This window comes from Protopterus annectens, chromosome 6.part0 (assembly GCF_019279795.1).
Source record: "Protopterus annectens isolate FY-2018-M chromosome 6.part0, PAN1.0, whole genome shotgun sequence".
NCBI lineage: Eukaryota > Metazoa > Chordata > Ceratodontiformes > Protopteridae > Protopterus > Protopterus annectens.
Genome location: NC_056737.1, coordinates 316,669,313 through 316,687,509, shown reverse-complemented (window position 1 = coordinate 316,687,509; position 18,197 = coordinate 316,669,313). Strand labels below are relative to the sequence as shown.

At 42.9% G+C, this 18,197-nt stretch overlaps 1 protein-coding gene across 2 annotated transcripts in view; it reads left to right on the top strand.

The window, feature by feature from the left end:
* ZFYVE26 (zinc finger FYVE-type containing 26) overlaps positions 1-18,197 on the top strand; it is a 3,506,023-nt gene that overhangs the window by 1,349,648 nt on the left and 2,138,178 nt on the right. For both annotated transcript variants that reach the window (XM_044074068.1, XM_044074069.1), the window contains one exon: positions 4,497-4,642. In XM_044074068.1, coding sequence (XP_043930003.1) covers positions 4,497-4,642 — 146 coding nt within the window. The remainder of the gene's footprint in view (positions 1-4,496; positions 4,643-18,197) is intronic.

Below are 18,197 nucleotides of genomic sequence, written 5' to 3'. Positions count from 1 at the left end.
TTAGAACTTGATACAACTCCCAGAGGTGTTAGAGCTTATAAAGACCCTGCTACACCTATTTCTGGCTTTTCCCGGTTAGGGGTCGCCACAGCGGAACTCCGGTCCGGTAATTGTCAGTTGATTTTTACAGTGCTGAGGTGCCAGCCCAACCTTCAATGAAGGCACGCCCATTCACGCATGTCTTTCGAATGCCACTCGACCGTGGGGAGGACATGCAGACTCCACACAGAAGGTGCTCCAGCCGAGAATCGAACGGGAGAACCTCTTGCTGTGAGGCGACAATGCTACCGCTGCAATACTGTGACTTACTGCCAAAGACCTTGCTACACCATTTGATTTAAAAAATGAAAATGACAAGTTGTTTTATAAGTGGTGGGTTGCAGCAGCACATAAATGCACAATAGAGTGGATCTGTATCCTTATAGAGAGAGACCGGGTGAAACAAACAGAGCTACAAACTGAAATCAGCAGTATGTGCAGCAAATTAGTCTGTACTTCTGGCTCTGAAACTGTAGACAAGCTGCTTATAGACATTAACTTGAAATGAAAATCATTTGAGGAAGAAATTTTGCAGAGAAAAAAGAAAAAGTCAGAGATACCCAGAACTATGACAATGGTACTGCCTTTGGGGGAAGAATCAATCAGAAAGCAAATAGAGGTCATGTGAGGTTTCAAGGAAGTGAACGAGGTGAGGAACGGTGTTCCTATTCTTCTGTTGGTACTACTTACAGTAAATCAACAGGGGAAGATGAACAACATGAAGGGGATGTATATCCAGAACTGCCAAGGACACAAAAACCTTCATAATTTCGTCAGACCTTTCGGAATGGGCCGAATGGCGGAATTGAAGAACCACCAAACAGAAAAAGGCAGAGAGTGAACCAGTTTCCAAACCAAGGGCATTCTAATCCTCCCCAAAATAATTACTACAAGCGAACCAAGTGATGAGAATGCTGGCTATGTTGTCAATTTGTCCAGGTATGTATTTTTAAGCAGTGAACTTTCTGTGTTGAACTGTGGTCTGTAGCTTGTTCCCAAGCTATATGAAGTGAAAAAAAAAATTTTGGACTGGTTAGGAAATTACAATTGAAATGCATGTTTAATACTGTAAATAGTACTAAACAAAATGAATGTATTAATGCCAGTGATTCTAGTACGGAAGAGAATTATTTTCCTTGTGCTTCTGATGACTAATACAATGCATACAGCTTATTTGATACTAGTTGTGTTAAAACACACAGCAGTTATGTTCCTGTTTTTTGATGCTGACATTAGTTATTTCCATAAAACAGTAGATTTTTTTCACTGAAACTGAATTAAATATGTTTTTAAATCAAAAACAGAATATTGTTTAATTTAACTAGATAAGAGTGGTCAGCATTATTAAATATGACTAAAAATGAACAGCTGTTTTTTTAAATCTACTGACAAGGGAAACAAACTAGTTGTGATGCATATATCCCAGTATTTGAAGATGCGCCATGAACATTTGGATGACAATTTAGTTTATTCAAGGGTAGATACAAGTCACTATTTGGGAGCCTTAGTTAGATTCAAATCTTTACTTAATAAAAGTGTCAGGTTAGGTTACTTAAATGATGATAATGATCAGAAGAAGCTAACTATGAACAGTCATAGTATTGCCACATTCTACTGTTTACCTAAAATTCACAAAAATATACAGGCCCCTCCGGGGTGCCCTATTGTTTCAGGTAGAAATTATTTTACTTATAATCTAGGACAATTGCTGCATTTCCTGTTGCTACCCAGTGTAGCTTTATTACTTGCTTATGTTAAAGATATTTTTGATTTTTTAAGTAAGTTAAGGACAGTACAATGGACTAATAAGATGTATTGGGTGACTCTAGATGTGAAAAGTTTATATACTAACATTAAACATTGCCATGGCCTTGAGGCAATCAGATTCTTCATGGGAGAGTCACCCACCTCAGAATATATTGTAGGTTTAGTAAATATTTGTTTGAATAATAATTATTTTGAGTTTGATAGCCATGTTTATCAGTAGCAATGTGGAACAACTATGATGGGGGTGGCTTTTGCCCCCTCATATGCTAATTTAACTATGTGCTTGTTTGAAGTTGAATATGTTTATAGGAAAATATTTTTTTGTCAATATGTTGTGTTATTTTAGATTTATTGATGATTTAATTTTTTATGTGGAGGGGAACAGGAAGTGCAGAATTTTCTGGATGAATTACAAGTAAACAGATTTCATTTTACATTTGATGGCATCCAAATAGGGAAGAAGGTCATGTGAGGTTTCAAGGAAGTGAATGAGGTGAGGAACGGCGTTCCTATTCTTCTGTTGGTACTACTTACAGTACATCAACAGGGGAAGGTGAACAGCATGAAGGGGATGAATGTCCAGAACTGCCAAGGGCACAAAAACCTTCAGAATTTCGTCAGACCTTTCGGAATGGGCCGAATGGCAGAATTGAAGAACCACCAAACAAAAAAAGGCAGAGAGTGAGCCAGTTTCCAAACCAAGGGCATTCTAATCCCCCCCAAAATAATTACTGCAAGTGAACCAAGTGGTGAGAATACTGGCTATGTTGTCAGTTTGTCCGGGTATGTATTTTCAAGCAGTGCATCCTTTTTGGATGCAGATTTGTTAGTTAAGGAAGATGGAATACTAACTACGAAAGTACATAGGAAATTTCAGGGGGATATACGATTGATGCCTTACCTGAATGCATACATCTTTACAGACTATGCAACAATGAACAAGATTTTTTAAGGGAGATAGGTTATACTTTTGAGATGTTCAGAAAGCGTGGTTATGGTGAAGATATAATTGCTAAGGCATCGTCTGGATTTAATAAAGAGTATATAGGAAACAGCAATAGAAAATGGAAGGGAGTTTCCAAATTAAATAACAATACTGAATCTGTTTGTGAAATGTATTTTGTAACCACATATAGTGGATTTAGCAATAGGTTTTATGAGATAGTACAAACACAGTGGCAACTGTTATCAAATTTAAAGGCTGGAAGTTCATGGATGCCTAATATACTTGTTGCTTTATATAGAGTGGGTAGGAATATTAAGAGCTTTTTGGTGAAATCTCGGTTCTGTAGACCCAATGAGGTCTTCTATGAGTCATTAAGAACAAAAGGGGACAGTAGGATGTGGCAAATGCAAGGCATGCATATTTATTGTGCCTTATTTTGGACTCTTAAATGGTCGAAGATTGGAAGTTTGTGGGAATTATAAGTGTGACACTGAGGGCATTATTTATGCCCTCAGATGTCCCTGTAATAAGTTTTATGTGGGTGAGTTCAAAAGGGCTTTTAAAATAAGGCTATTAGAACATGTTCGTGATATATTAAATGAAAAGGAACACAGTTTTTTGGAAGCACATGGTAGTTCTGTTCATGGTTTACAAGCCACAATTTTAGAAAAAGTAGAGTGTGTTTTTTTTGGGGGGGGGCGTCAGCAAGAATAAACTTTATAAAGAAGCAATGTATATATTAAAGTTTGATACTTTGTTTCCAAAGGGTATGAATGTTGATTTTAATTGGCATGTATTACTTTAAATATTTTTTAAGTGTTTGATGGTATTACCTGATGACTTTATTGTTTAATTGCTTATTTAGCCGTGTATATAAACCAAGTGTGTGATGTGAAGTAACTGTGTACTCCAAGAAGGCAGTGTATGGTGAGACGTCAGAGAGGAATACATTTTATTCATTGGGTTCCTGGTCTTTGTTCTTCGTTGTATTTGCTGCTGTTGCTTTTCTGCTGTTTTTGCTACATACCGTGAAATTAGCTGGGGAAAAAAGCAGACAGAACAATACCATTTTGGCAGGATTAACTAAACAAATTTAAGTGCAGCAGTTTCCTGAAGCTTTTCACACTTATTCACTCATCCACTATTTTTGTAACAGATGGGTGGTAAAATGTTTACCATCTGTTCAGAATTGTGCAATACCAGTGTTGCTCGTAGCTTGACATTGGAGCTAATCGTCAAAGTACATTTAATGTTAAGCATTGCAGTGAGCTGATATCAGCCACATAGGAAACATAAATAGTGGAGACTGCTGCTTTGCACCAACAGGTACATAATTTTAATATTGGGAGTTAACAGCTATCTGCTATTGTGTTTATTTAATTCCAGGAGCTACAGCTGGCAGACAGCATACATAAATTTTTGTAGGTGGAGTTTGCACCTCCCTCCCTGCATTTACTGTTAAATTGTTGCTGGAACATGTAGCTAGTCATTAGTATGCAGTTACTCAGTGTTTGGAATTGTAGGCACTTCATTGCTTACAAGGTTATGTGTACTATTGAGGTACAGCTGGCAGTGCTTTGTTGTTTGATGATGGCATTTAAAGCCGAATGTTAATATAAAAGGGTCTCTACATCCAGAATTCATTAGAGGGTTATTAACACTATCTTACATAACCAGTGTTTGTATATGAATGTTGTATTTCCATAGTAATTGTACTGCTACTCTATTCATGTTTCTTTTGTAGATGGAAGTGTTTGTGCCCAGTCTGGGAAGAGAGGCCAGGAATACAGCACTCCTCAACGAAATGTACTCATTCCTATGATGCTGTCCACTCCAGAGTCTCTATTGATATCATGTATTCTGCGGGGAAACTTTGTTGAAGCACATCAGGTATGTATATTAAGGGTGGTCTTAAAATCATGTATTGCACCACTGTAACTCCTCCAAAATCAGTTCTGAGATGGAATTCTTTAGCACTGTATTGCCCTTTACTTTAACCAATTCTTCCACCCAGAAGCATCTTCTGGCAGTCATTTACATTTTCATAAACTTTCTTTCCATGAGAATTAGCTGTAGTGACCTAAGTCATTTCACTGATTCTGTTATCCTGATTCATCAAGCCTAAGAGACTGCCCTAATATTATGGTGTGTAGATATAGAAATGGATCAGGGCAGGCTCTGTATCTTGTATTTGGAAACACCTGTCAAATGGACATTTTTCTGTACCATTTTCCTGTTATGTTCATGCATGTTCTGCACAGAGCTGCATAGGACTTTTTTCAGGTTGCAATCAATTTTTGAAATATACCCTTTCTTTGAAGCATCCACTGAGTACATATTTCTTCCTTTTATTTCATTTCTAACATTTGTTTTGCTGTGATGTCCAGAAGTAAAGCCCTAGGTTGCTTTAGTATTCTGTAACATCAGACTAGCATATGTGTTGTAGTGTTGTGCAACTCCATGCCTCATTTGTACATCCCAACTGCTCCATCATTTCCATAGAGAATTTGCTAGTTTTTAATTTTGAGCCTAGGAAGCTAAGGCCGTGCTGAGGTAGTGTTAATGTACATAAATACTATTAGTTTTATTGCTGATTAGAACAGCACAGCCACACATCTTCACAGCTGCTGTTTACGGTGAAGTCAGAATGTTTAGCCTCTGTGTAAAATGAGATCTTTCATATTTTTTATTAGATTAAATCATTGTAAGTACTGTATTTGAAAATGTCATGGGAATCTACTGCAAATAATGACTACTGATGGGTAAAAGTTCTGTACCATGAAAGTACAAATTGGTCTTCACAGTTCAGATTGTATCTGTCAGAACACAAAATGTGCATGAACACACAAACACACACACACACACACACACACACACACACACACACACACACACACATGCACCCTAGTGCTGGATAAGTACTGTTCTGTGGCAAACAGAAGGCACACAACTGAAAGCTCTTCACCATTATCTTCCTTTTTCGTGTGTCTTTCTACTCTTCTGGCTGGCAACAGTCAACCCTACCATGACTTGACTGGCCCATTTGTTCTCTTTGAGTAGACCATCATTTAGGAAGCAATCCATGTTTTCTTTTTACTTCTCTCTGATTACATTTCAGAGGTTGATGTGTGTTGTTACAATATCAGCTCTTTGTATTTGTGCTTCCACTTCATTCTGGCTACAGTGTAAATATTTGCTTACTAGAGACTGCATGCCTGATCTTTACAGAAGATTCTGTACTCTGATCTCCATCACATGGAATAACATCTAATGTGCCCATAAATCTGTTATATTTCCCACCACACAGGTTAAGTAAGCAGGTGTTTGCCACTTCACTCCCATCCCAACTCAGCTGCCCCCCCACCCCCGGGCCAGGGCTGATACTTAAACCTGGGTTGCCTTGGGTCTTAGTCAAGGCTTTATCTCTCTGTCATGGATTCAGCAGCATTATTGCTTTTCTTCTAATGCAGTAATGTAGTTTGCCTTTCTTCCTTATGTTTTTCCTGATGTATCACTTTATTTTGTATAATATGTGTAATGCCCCTTGCTTTGAACATAAATGCTGCAGCCTTTGGGTTACACCTCATGGCTTTGAGCAGGTTTGTTAATCAGAGAGAGTACTGGACCATTCCCATATAACAGGTTTTGTGCCTGGTGGGCAGTGTGGAGTAAGTAACATGATTAAGCTAAATGTATTTGAATGGACTAGAGTTCTGCAGATATTGTTTTTTGATGTAATTCTACTTGGATATGGTGACTGTTATGCTGGTATCTCTCACAGAATGGTTATAGACGGTCTCTGAAATCAGATACTTTACCTATGGTAAATATTTTTCTAGTTAGTTGAAGGATTTGGTAGTTTTTGCAAGTAATTTTTATTTCTAGTTATGGCTCAGTTATAGGTTTTCCCCACCTTTAGCATTCTATGTTTAGCATTGGCCTTTTTTAAACATCTTTATTAAATCATCACATTTCAGTCTGTAAGATAGTAATACATACATCAGTAGAAAAAAGCAAGCCATAGTGTTATTGCCGTGCAGGATTTCTTGTTAATAATTTTCATTCACTCCAATATTTCTTAATTTGTTTAAATTCTACCTTTCCATAGACCTCACTGCTCCTTTTAAACATTTTTGCATGTATCACTCCCACAAATTCCACTTATTCCTATGAAATCTGTTCTTTCCCTTTTCTAAAGATCCCACCTCCAGTTGTTCATAGGTGGGTACTAGGCTAATGGCCCTGGAGCCTTTACAAGCCTAGCCCATAGAAGTGCCCTGGCATCATGCCACCCAACATTAGTTCCCAGTGCCTCTGTCAAGTAGAGCCACTGGAGTGATCCCCGGGGTGAACTTTCTATTTCTCATCCACTCATCAAGATTTCTCTTGAAGAGGGCCAGTGAGGTGCTCTGCTTGACATATATAGGAAGTCTATTCCAGAGCATGGGCAGTCTCTGGGTTATGAACCTGGCCCTCCAGTATGTTCCGTTGATTGTGATAATGAGGTTGATGTCTCTGGAGCATGTGGTGTGCAGGGATTGGGATTTCTTTAACTGTAGCATTTCTTACAATGCTGGGTCAGACATGGCTTTGTAAGTCAAGCAGGGATTGCCTCTTAGTAGACGATATGAGACAGAAAATAGCTGGAGATTTTGAGTCTGTTCATGTATGACATGTGTTTAAAGGCCTAGGATCCCTTCATGAGGTACTTTTGTGGCCTTCCAGCTGTCGCATGTGTCTAGTGAGGTACATGCCAAATGGGACATTATACTCTATGACTGGCCTAATGAGGGAAGAGTAGAGAGAGATGATGATCTCTTTCTTCCTGGATGCAAAACTCTTGATAATGAGATGTGCCACAGGCCTTGTTGTCCCATGTTCCTTTGTTACAGGAGGTTTGGGAGGTCACTCATTGGAAGTTCTAGCTTGGCTGGAGTTTTCATTTAGTTTTTTATGATTGTTTTTTCAGTGTGACCTTCTAACTATTTGTTTTAATTTGTTATTTGGGATATTTTGCAGTCACCCTAATAATAATGGACATCAGCTGCGTATAACAACCCTTGTGTTTCTTATGCTTAGTCAAACACTCTGCCTATGCTATGCTGATGAGGTCATAACAAGGCCGAAATATGCATATCCATTGTTAGTGGGGTTTGGCTTTATTGACTTGATATTGTCCATTAAAACGACTTCAAATGTAAAAGTCATGGGCAATCAGAATCGCCATATAGCTGAAACTCCTGATGTTCGTAAGGGTCATTTGCATATATCCCATGTTCCTCTGTTACAGGAGGTTTGGGAGGTCACTCATTGGAAGTTCTAACTTGGCTGGAGTTTTCATTTAGTTTTTTATGATTGTTTTTTCAGTGTGACCTTCTAACTATTTGTTTTAATGAGTGGGGAATAGTATCAAAGGCCTTGGCCAGATCGAGGTAGGCTGTATGAACTGCCTTGCCCTTATCCACTGCTCTGGTGACTGACTCAAAGAAGTCAACCAGGTTGAGCACGCATGATCTACCTTTCACAAAACCAGATTGCATGGGATGTAGAGTTTGGAGATTCCCTATATCCTTGTTAATTAGGTCCATGATGATGTGCTCCATAGCCTTACATATCAGACTCATCAGGCTAATGGAGTGATAATTGTCAGGGTCTGTAGTTGCTCCCCCTTTATGGAGAGGGGTGACTGTAGCATTGCACCATTCGGGAGGGACAAAGCCTGAGGTGAGGCTGTGATTGAGCAGGGCATACAGATGTGGTGCCAGTTCACTTTTTAGTTCATGTAGAACACATCCAGGGATATTGTCTGGTCCCATGGAAGCTGTATTCTTGGCCTTTGATAATGCAGCTTTAACCTGTGCTGCAGTAATGCTGGGTGCTTGGCATTCCTCCAGTATTGTGATTGGTCCTTTAGGGGGGAGAGAGGGGTTAAAGTTGACAATGAATCTGTCTGCCAGTATGTTGGCAATATTTGTTGGCTCAGTATATGATGTACCATTGTGCAGCAACTAAGAGCAAACCTGGGTGTTACCGGGGAGATTGCTGATATAACTATAGAAAGCTTTGTGGTTGTTTTTAGTGTCTGCCGCAATTCTGCCTTCATAGCTGGCTTTAGAGGCTTTGATGAGGGATCTCAACTTTTTGTTGAGGCTAATAAGGAAGTTTTTTCACTGTTGGGACTTCACCTTTTTCTGCAACAGTTTCTTCATTCTGTTGTAGAGTTTATTAATGGCAGAGGACCACCAGATTGGCTTCCTTTTTTGGAAGAGAGCGTCTTGGTTCTGTTGAGTATGGCTAGTTCCATGCATTCATGTATGTGTTCGTACAGTGCATTGGTGTATGATTCGGCAGTCATGCATCTATTTTCCATTGACATGGGTGCCGTGAAGTTAGCCACCTCTGTTTGTAGGAGCCCAAAGTCAGCTTTGGAGAAGTTTTTCATGGTGGTTACCTTTGTGGGTGGTGTGGGTGAGATGTTGATTTCCATAGTGATTAGTTTGTGGTCTGATCTAACCAGGGAGGAATTGACTATTGGTGTAGAGCAGTAGTTGCCCATGTTAGTAATAACCAGGTCAAGGATCTTGCTTCCTCTAGTGGGGGTAAGAATGAGCTGGTCCAGGGCATTGCAACTGATGAATTCCAGGAAGCTTTGGGCCAGTGTATTGGTGCATGAGTAGTTTTCCCAGTTGATGGAGGGGTAGTAGTTGAAGTCACCTAGTGTGAGTTGGACCCTAATTGTTTCCAGGGTGCTTAGGAACATGGAGTGAGAATCTTGGGGCATAGTTGGGGACCTATAGCAGGCTACCACCCAAATCGCTGTCTTACCCAATGTTAGTTGTACCTGACGTATCTCAGATGCGTTATACCGGGCTACTAGTCTGGAGGTGTGCATATCCTTTATGAATATGGAGACACCACCGCCTTTAGAGCTTTGATCCATGTTCTGGGGCCAAAGGTGTGGAATGAGTTATAGCTGGGTAGTGCAGGGGTTCTTTCTGCTGCTTTAAACCAGGTCTCTGTTACAGCACAAATGTCGATGATGTTCTTCGTGTTTCACTGTTGCAGTCATCACATTTGGGTTATCTGCTTGCAGTAGGCCTTACTCGGCCTGATTATCAGTCTTGGGTCCTGTGTCGGTTGCTGTCTCATCTTGGATGACGTCAGGTTGTCAGGGGTATAAAGCATGCAGCTGACGCTATTACATCAGTTTTTCTTGCCGTGCAGTGCCTGAAGCAGAAGCAGTTCGCAAGTGCCGGTCGGCAGACTCCTGAAATTTTCGTTTTCGAATTTCAGATCCGAAGTCTTCAGCTAAGCTAAGTACTCCGTTGGGGATCCTTTTTCTTGCTCTAAACTGATGTCAGTAAAAGTTAACAATTGTATTTCTTGTGGAAATACCTCATAAAGATTTTCATTCGTACTGCATTCCTTGCTTAGGCCCAGACCATGACGTACCTAGCTGTCAGTTTTGTGCCTTATTCAAACCTCGTGCTATTCGTCGTCGATTCATTTACGCATCTAAATATTTTGGTACTCTGTTCAATTATCCAGAAATGGCTTTGGTAAGCCACCCGACTACCAACATTCCGAAAAAACGCAAAGATAAAGACAGAGACAGACCGCTTAGGTCTAAAGCTGCCGATGATGCTTCTCCTAAGCTAGTCGCCAGTTTCCCAGTACTCAGTGAGGCACTTTCGCAGCCCCTAATACCCGTTACTTCAGATTCGCAGGTCTCTACTGAGACCCATTCGGAGTCCGGTATGCCACAAGATGATGCTTTGACTGTGGAACCTACGGATGGGTCCAGAGCCGCTGTGCAGGCATCGGCTTCTGAGGGTGTATTCAGGCCTATTGACTTGCATATTAAACCAACGCCATCTTCTTCTTCAAGGCCTAAAACTCGATCCATCCTTAGAAAACCGATGCCCAGACCGCGTGGTCAGGCCCCTCTGCCTAAAAAGCAAATGATAAGAATGGCTGAAGACCTTATTACTCTAATCAGGGGAAGCCATCCTTCCCCCTCTAAGAGACCTAGGACTGATTTTCCTTCTGATTCTTCTGATCAGGATTCTGAAATTTCTGTTTTCTCTGATGACCAGGATTTGCCCTTATCTACCTATGAGGATTCTGATGCAGAGGACTCCATTCCCTATGCTTCCCCTCCAGAGGATTTCTCTTTTGGTGAAACCTTGCATACTCTTAGGGAACATTTTCGCTGGGAAAGCCAGGATTACTCTGACTCCAAAAAGAGGCTTAGGCAATTCTTACTCCTGCCTCAAAACAGGCCTTTAGCTATCCCTCCTGTACTGGACATTGTAGATGATGCCTTCTCAGAATCTAGCCTGGCCCCTGATACTTTACCTCCTGCTCCCAGAAAACCTGATGAGTATTACAGGGTACCGGACTCTCACAAGTTCCTCTTTAAAAATCCTACCGCAGATCCTGAGACCATTTCACAGGGACCCAAGGACATTAAGGCTACTACTGCCAAAAATCCTTCTCCCTCTGAAAGAGATTCCAGGGCGCTGAATAGATGGGGTAAGAAGGTATACACTTCTGCAACCTTGGCCATTAGGGCCTTAAACTGCCAGTTTCATATATTATAGTATAAGCAGCATATTATTGGATTGCTTAAACAGAAAATGATGTTGATTCGTGACTGTACTGAAAATAAAGATTTACAGGATTTAATGCATTCTGCTGAACAAGTTGGAAAACATACTTTGCAATGTGGTTTTGATTCATTAGAGGCATCTTGCAGGGCTGCTGTCACTGGGTCTATACTTAGAAGGCATGCTTGGCTTAAGGAGCAATCTTTGCCAGATCATGTTAAAGCTAAATTACTGGATGCTCCCTTAAACCAAGACCGCCTGTTTGGCAACAAAGCAGTAGTAGTACTTAAAAAGATGGAGGAAAAATCTAAATCTATGCAAACTATTAAAGACTGCCTGCAAGTACAGCCTCCCAGATTTAGTAGGCATTGGCCCTCTAAGAAATGGTCCTTTCCTGCCTCTTCCAGGCCTTCTCAGTCCAAACCCAGAACCAACAGAGCACCCAGGCTTAAGGTACTCACAGGCCTAAGCAGTGGGGGGCTCCCACTTCCAAAGCAGGGAGTAGTAAGACTCCCCCCTATGGTAAACTGTCTCAGTGACTTAACTTTAAACCTTCCAAGCCCTGCTCAACTGACTGTTCCTTTAGGGGGAAAGGTTGCCCTGCATGCAAAAAAAAATTGGGAACTCATTACCCAGGACAAATGGGTTTTAAATAATGGGTTTTAAATATAGTTTCCCAATGATACAGATTCCACTTCCACTCCTTACCCAACCCCAAACGGTTGGCCAGACCTACCCCCAAATCAGTGGGCAGAGGCTCAAAAGCAAGTTCTCTCTCTTTTAAGTATCAGGCCTATTCAGCCTGTCCCAGAAGAAGAATGGGGGCAAGGTTTCTACTCAGGACTTTTCCTGGTACCCAGAAAAGACAATTTCTGGCATCCTATCCTGGACCTGTTTATCCTAAACACATTTTTGGTAATCCCAAAATTCAAGATGCTAACTCTTCATCAGCTGCTTCCCATGCTAGGCAAATATGCCTGGTTGGTAACACTGGGTTTAAAGGAAGCCTACCTGCACATCCCAATAAGGGAATCTTGCAGAAGATACTACGCTTCAGAACAGGCTACATGCACTCTCAGTTCTCTGCACTGCCCTTTGGCTTATCTACTGCTCCCAGGGTATTCACAAAGTGCCTAGCTCCAGTCATTGTATTTTGCAGGCAAAGAAATATTCACATATACCCATACCAGGATGATTGTCTAATTCAGGCAGAAAGCCAGGACATACTATTAAATCATCTGGCATTTGTAAAGAAATTGCTAACGTCTCTGGGGTACACCATAAACGAAAAGAAATCACATCTTGTACCCTGCCGACAAATTGTATTCCTGGGAGCAAGCTTGAATACAACTTCCCAGATGGCCTACCTCATGCCAGAGAAACAAGGTCATTTGACAGTCTACTTCAAACTACTGGCCACAAAGACCCAGCTATCTGCAAGGAAAATACTGCAAGCCCTGGGGTTCATGGCCTCTTGCATTCTACTAATTCCATATGCATGACTGCATATCAGGAAACTAACTACAATGGTATCTAAAAAGCCTATGGTGTCAACATTCTCAGGATCTAGAATCAATGATTCCTATCATACCTTGTTTACAGATAGAGTTCCTTTGGTGGGCAGACGCTTGCCACCAAAACAAGGGACTGCCATTCACTCTACCCCTGCCGCCCAAACCCTAACAGACGCATCAGACTATGCATTGGGGCTCACTTGGCAGGGCAGTGTATTCAGGGCAAATGGAACCCAAATCAAATGCACCTGCATATCAATCAAAAAGAAATGTTAGCTGTACAGAATGTTCTGACAGCCTTCAAGGACCACATTCTTCCAGGACAATTATTGATAAAGACGGACAACACCACTATTATGTGGTACATAAACAAGCGGGGGGAACCCACTCATACCCTCTCTGCAGACTAGCCATGGCTGTGTTCCACACAGCCTTGAGCTACCAAGTGGTTCTACAGGCTTAATTCCTGCCAGGAAACCTAAATACACTGGCAGATGACCTAAGCAGAAATCTCATGGACCCACACAAGTGGAAATTGGAACCAAAGATATTCAACATGTTGAGAAACAAATGGGGAAGCCCAAAGATAGACCTGTTTGCCTCCCCCCAGAACTACCAATTGGACAAATTCTGCACCAGGACCCCTCAGAACTACCAATTGGACAAATTCTGCACCAGGACTCCCCACAAACAAGCTTGGAAAGTGGATGCCCTGTCCTTCACCTGGAAAAACCCATCAGTTTATGCCTTTCCCCCTCGGCCTCTCCTCTCCAAGGTACTGCTAAAAATCAAACAGGACAAACCAAGGACAATACTGATTGCACCAGACTGGCCACGCCAACACTGGTACCCCCTCTTGCGCACTGTGTCACTGCTGGCACCATAGCACCTGACTCAGACCCCCAGCAGGAGGGCCAGATTCTGCACCCACAGCTTCAAACCCTGAACCTGGCAGCCTGTCTAATTACCTGATCTCTCCGTTACCATCCATCAGTAAGCAATTGATGGGTGTTATTCTGAAGGCAAGGAGGCCTAGTACTAGAAAATCATATGCTGAAAAATGGAAAAGATTCTATTCCTGGAGCCAAACTCTGGGGATGGGCACAGCAGTGCCCAATTTACCCCATATTCTTCAACACTTAACTGAGATGCTTCACAAGGGCCTTTGCTTTTCCTCCATCATAATTCATCCCTCAGCCATTTCAGCTCATTACAATACAGAACCACCACCCCTCTTCTCTCATCCACTGCTGAAGCAATTCCTCAGAGGGGCCAAAACTTAAGACCACCCAGGAGAGCCCCTACTCCAGCCTGGGACCTTAACTTCGTATTGGAAAAGCTCACTGTATCTCCCATTGAGCCAGCTGCAAACGCAGAGTTGAAATTCCGTTCTTGAAAAACAGCCTTCCTTCTAGCCAGCACTTCAGCAAGAAGGGTGTCTGAATTACAGGCCCTCATAGCAGTGGAGCCTTTCATCATCTTTCATACTGACAGGGTGTCTCTCAGGACCAATCCCTCCTTCATGCCCAAGGTGGTATTCATTGTGGCCCTTAATCAGTCCATTCATTTGCCAACCTTCTTTTCTAATCCACAGAACAAAGGGGAATGAATACTGCACTCCTTGGACGTGCAAAGACAACTTAGATTTTACTTGGACAGGACTAAGATTATCAGAAAATCTGAACAGTTGCTGGTTGTATTTGCTGCAGGGGCAGAGGGGAAGGCCATTTCAAAGCAAAAAATTTCTAAGTGGATAGACCATTGCATTCATTTCTGCTATAAGCACCATGGAAAACCTACACCACAAGGGATAAGATCACATTCAACCAGGGCTGCATCTACCTCTACAGCCTTTCTCAGGGTTTGTCCCTATCAGGGACATCCTAGAAGCTGCTACCTGGAGTTCTGTACATACCTTCACCAAGCATTATCACTTGCCAGTTTTTTTCTAAATCCAGAGCTGGCTTTGCCACTGCAGTCTTGCAGGGCCTTATAGCTGTTCCTAATGCTAATTACCTCATCCCATCCTTAGCTTTGGGAATCTACCCAAATGTGATGACTGCAACAGTGAAACACAAAGAACATAGTACAGTTGTGTACACTTAACATAAATGTAGATGTTCAAGTGTATTCACTGTTTCAGTCCTGGTTACCCTCCCTCCAGCCCCCTGACTTCTATTGAATGTACCTCTATTCTTGTTTGCTATGTTTAAAGCTTTTTGGTGTATTTGCTTTTTTGTTGGAGGTGTAACCTTGTATATAATTGCTTCCTATTCTGACATCTGGAGGAAGAAAAACTGATGTAATGGCATCGACTGCATGCTTTATACCCCCCGACTACCTGACATCATGGAAGATGAGACAGCAACCGATGCAAGACCCAAGACTTTGATAATCAGGCCAACTGCAAGCAGATAACCCAAATGTGTTGACTGCAACAGTGAATACACTCAACATCTACATTTATGGTAAGTGTACACAACTGTACTTTCTCCATTTTGAGGAGTGCTTCAAGCAAGTGCAAACTTTTTGATTTAGACTTCTAGTGTTGAGCAGCATGACCCTCAGATTGCATTTATTTATAGCTGTTACAGTGGTAATTTGGTCTTTGGAAAATCACCTAAAAAAGCACTATAGGGGTGGCAAGAGCCTTAGTCAGTATCCGGAAACCCAGGAGTGACAGATGCAGGCCATCTGTGGCAAAGCATCGATGTCTGTCAGTCACGTCATCCCAAGCAGACAGATACTGGATCCCCTTAGAATGACACTAGAAATTTAGCCAATTGTTGAAATCCATCATTTTCTGCTTATACTGCGGTATCATTCTGGGCGACGGTAGGATGCTGCTCAGGGCTAGGGTCATACCTGCCTGGGCCACATAATCTGAGAGCCCCTCCATGTCTCTTTTCATGTGGTCCAGGGAGGTGCATCTCAGGTCACTCACACCCACATGGACAGTGACAGAGTCATACCTGTACTTATGGAGTGACATGAGTGTGTGCATTATGTGTTAGATTCTGGCACCTGATAGTTGACTGTCACCTTCTCCTTATTCAACCTAGTGAGTGGAACATCAGTGTGCCTCACTATCGAGTCACCTATGATTAGTGTATTGGGCAAGCTGTTTTGCCTTAAGGGCTTAGGTTGAGGGGCACACTGTATAGGTGAGCTATGCATCTTGTGGTTTGTGTTATGTTGTGGTGGTCAAGTGCGTTTCTGCCTTGGAGGTCTCTGCTGTTTGGGTAGATTTTTTTTGAGAGCCTCCGTGAAGGTGGGTGTGTGGTTTGTGTTTTTATGTGAGAGCTGTGAGCTGTGATGGTGGGTGTCCTGGAGGGCTTTGTGTTGCGTGTGGTGCAGGTGTTGACCTTCTCCTCTTGACCAGCTAGTCTGGTCTCGGCTTGAGAGTGCATGGCTTCCAATTTCTTTACAATATCCAAAAGATCTGAAGTAGTTAACTTCATTTGTTCATCAACCTGTGGGTATCGGATCCGAATCGGATACGAGCTGGCAGCTTTATTCAGCTAAGCTCCAAGCTCCTCCCTCTTACCCATAACCCCCTGCCATCCTCCTCAGTCCTCAGATCTTGTTTGCCGCGGCTTATTCAAGCAACTAGAACGAGTTCCAGGCGTAGGGTTTCGTGAGTTTTTGAAGAGAATTTCCTCTGTTTTTTTACCTAGTTTTAGTTTAATTGTTAACGAGTGAGTGTTGTTCCCTTTTGTAGTTGTTTTAGCCACATTTTTGTGTTAAATCTTTATTTTTTCTCAAGTTTACTAGTCTCCCTCTTCCCATGTGTGTGAAGGTGTGTTTGGGTTAGGCCATTTTTACAATTATGGCTGAGGCCCCTAAAACTTTCTTCTCTAAATGCACCGAGTGTGGCCATAAGCTATCCCAGGCAGATGGCCACACTCGGTGTGTTATCTGCCTTGGGGTTGACCACCTTTCTTCGGGCTGCACTATTTGTGCAGCCTTCAACCCCAGGGCTTTGTGGGCTAGGAGGTCGAAGCTGATTATGGCGGAACTTCTGCCCCCGGACTCTGCTTCATCCTCTTCTCCCTTGGCGGCACCGGCTGCTACCGCAGCGGTTACACCCGCCATCCCTGCTCCCCTGGCCGGGACTCACCCTCCCACCGAGGCTCAGGAGGAGAGGGAATCTAGGAGGGAGAGAAAAACAGGACAGGCACCACAAGCGTCGAGCCGAAGCTTCCTCTTCGGCTCTGCCAGCGAAGCAGCTAGTCTCTCCTAGGGCCACTGGGCCTTCTCCTTCCCGGCTCCATTCTCCCCGTTTTTCCACGGAGCCAGAGGAGGAGGAGACCCGGTCGCCTTCGAGATCTTCGAGGCGTCACTCCAGGCCTGCCTCGGTGGCCTCGTCAAGGTCTACAAGAAGCTTGTCAGATGCAGAGATAACCGGATGATGCTTAGGTTTCCCCAGGCCCAACTGCAGATGGGAGTGATCCTGCCCCCTTTTTCACCCCGATTGCTCCTTCTCCGACCCACTTCCGGGGTTTGGAGCCATCGGATCCAGGCAGCATCGGAGCCGGGGGAGGCTTGGCGCCGATAGTACTCCCTTCTTCGGCTCCAACCATACCTTCGAGCTTATTGGGTCCATTTTCATATCCGAGTTCTCGGATCCTTGAGCTGAGCTTCGGATCTGGTGGTGTTAGTGTGTCTTCGGCTCCTTCTTGGTCAGAGCACACTGGACCTTTGGATCCGAATGCATTGGTGCCGGCTCCGGTCCGAACCTCGGATCCGAAGGGGCTGCTATTGGAGCTTAGAGAGAGCAGATGTTCATCGTGTTACCCTGCTGCAGTCAGCCCCGCAGTCGGCCTGAGTGCAAACGTCTTGGTCTGGCGTCGGTTGCTGTCGCTTCTTCCCTTACGTCAGTGCGCCAGGGGTATATAAGAGGCATCCGACACCATTTTCTTCAGTCTTTCTTGCCGCACGGTGCCCAAAGCAGAAGCAGTTTGCAAGTGCCAGTCGGCCGACACCTGAGATTTTCGAATCGAATTTCAGTCCAAAGTATTCAATAAAGCTAAGTACCCCATTGGGGAACCTTTTCTTGCCTCAGTCCGATGTCAGAAAAAGTTAACTATTGCATTTCTTGTGGGAAGCAAATACCTCATAAGGACTTCCATTCTTATTGTATTGCTTGCCTAGGCCCAGACCACGATGTCACAGGTTGTCGGTTTTGTGCTAGGTTTAATAAACGAACTATCAAACGCCGATGTCCTTCAAGGATGCATCTGCAGTCCTTACATATGGGTTGTCCTGTCGTCAGGCAGCCCTTCGGTCGGCCGGATTCCAAAGTCTGGGTCTGGCCTCGGC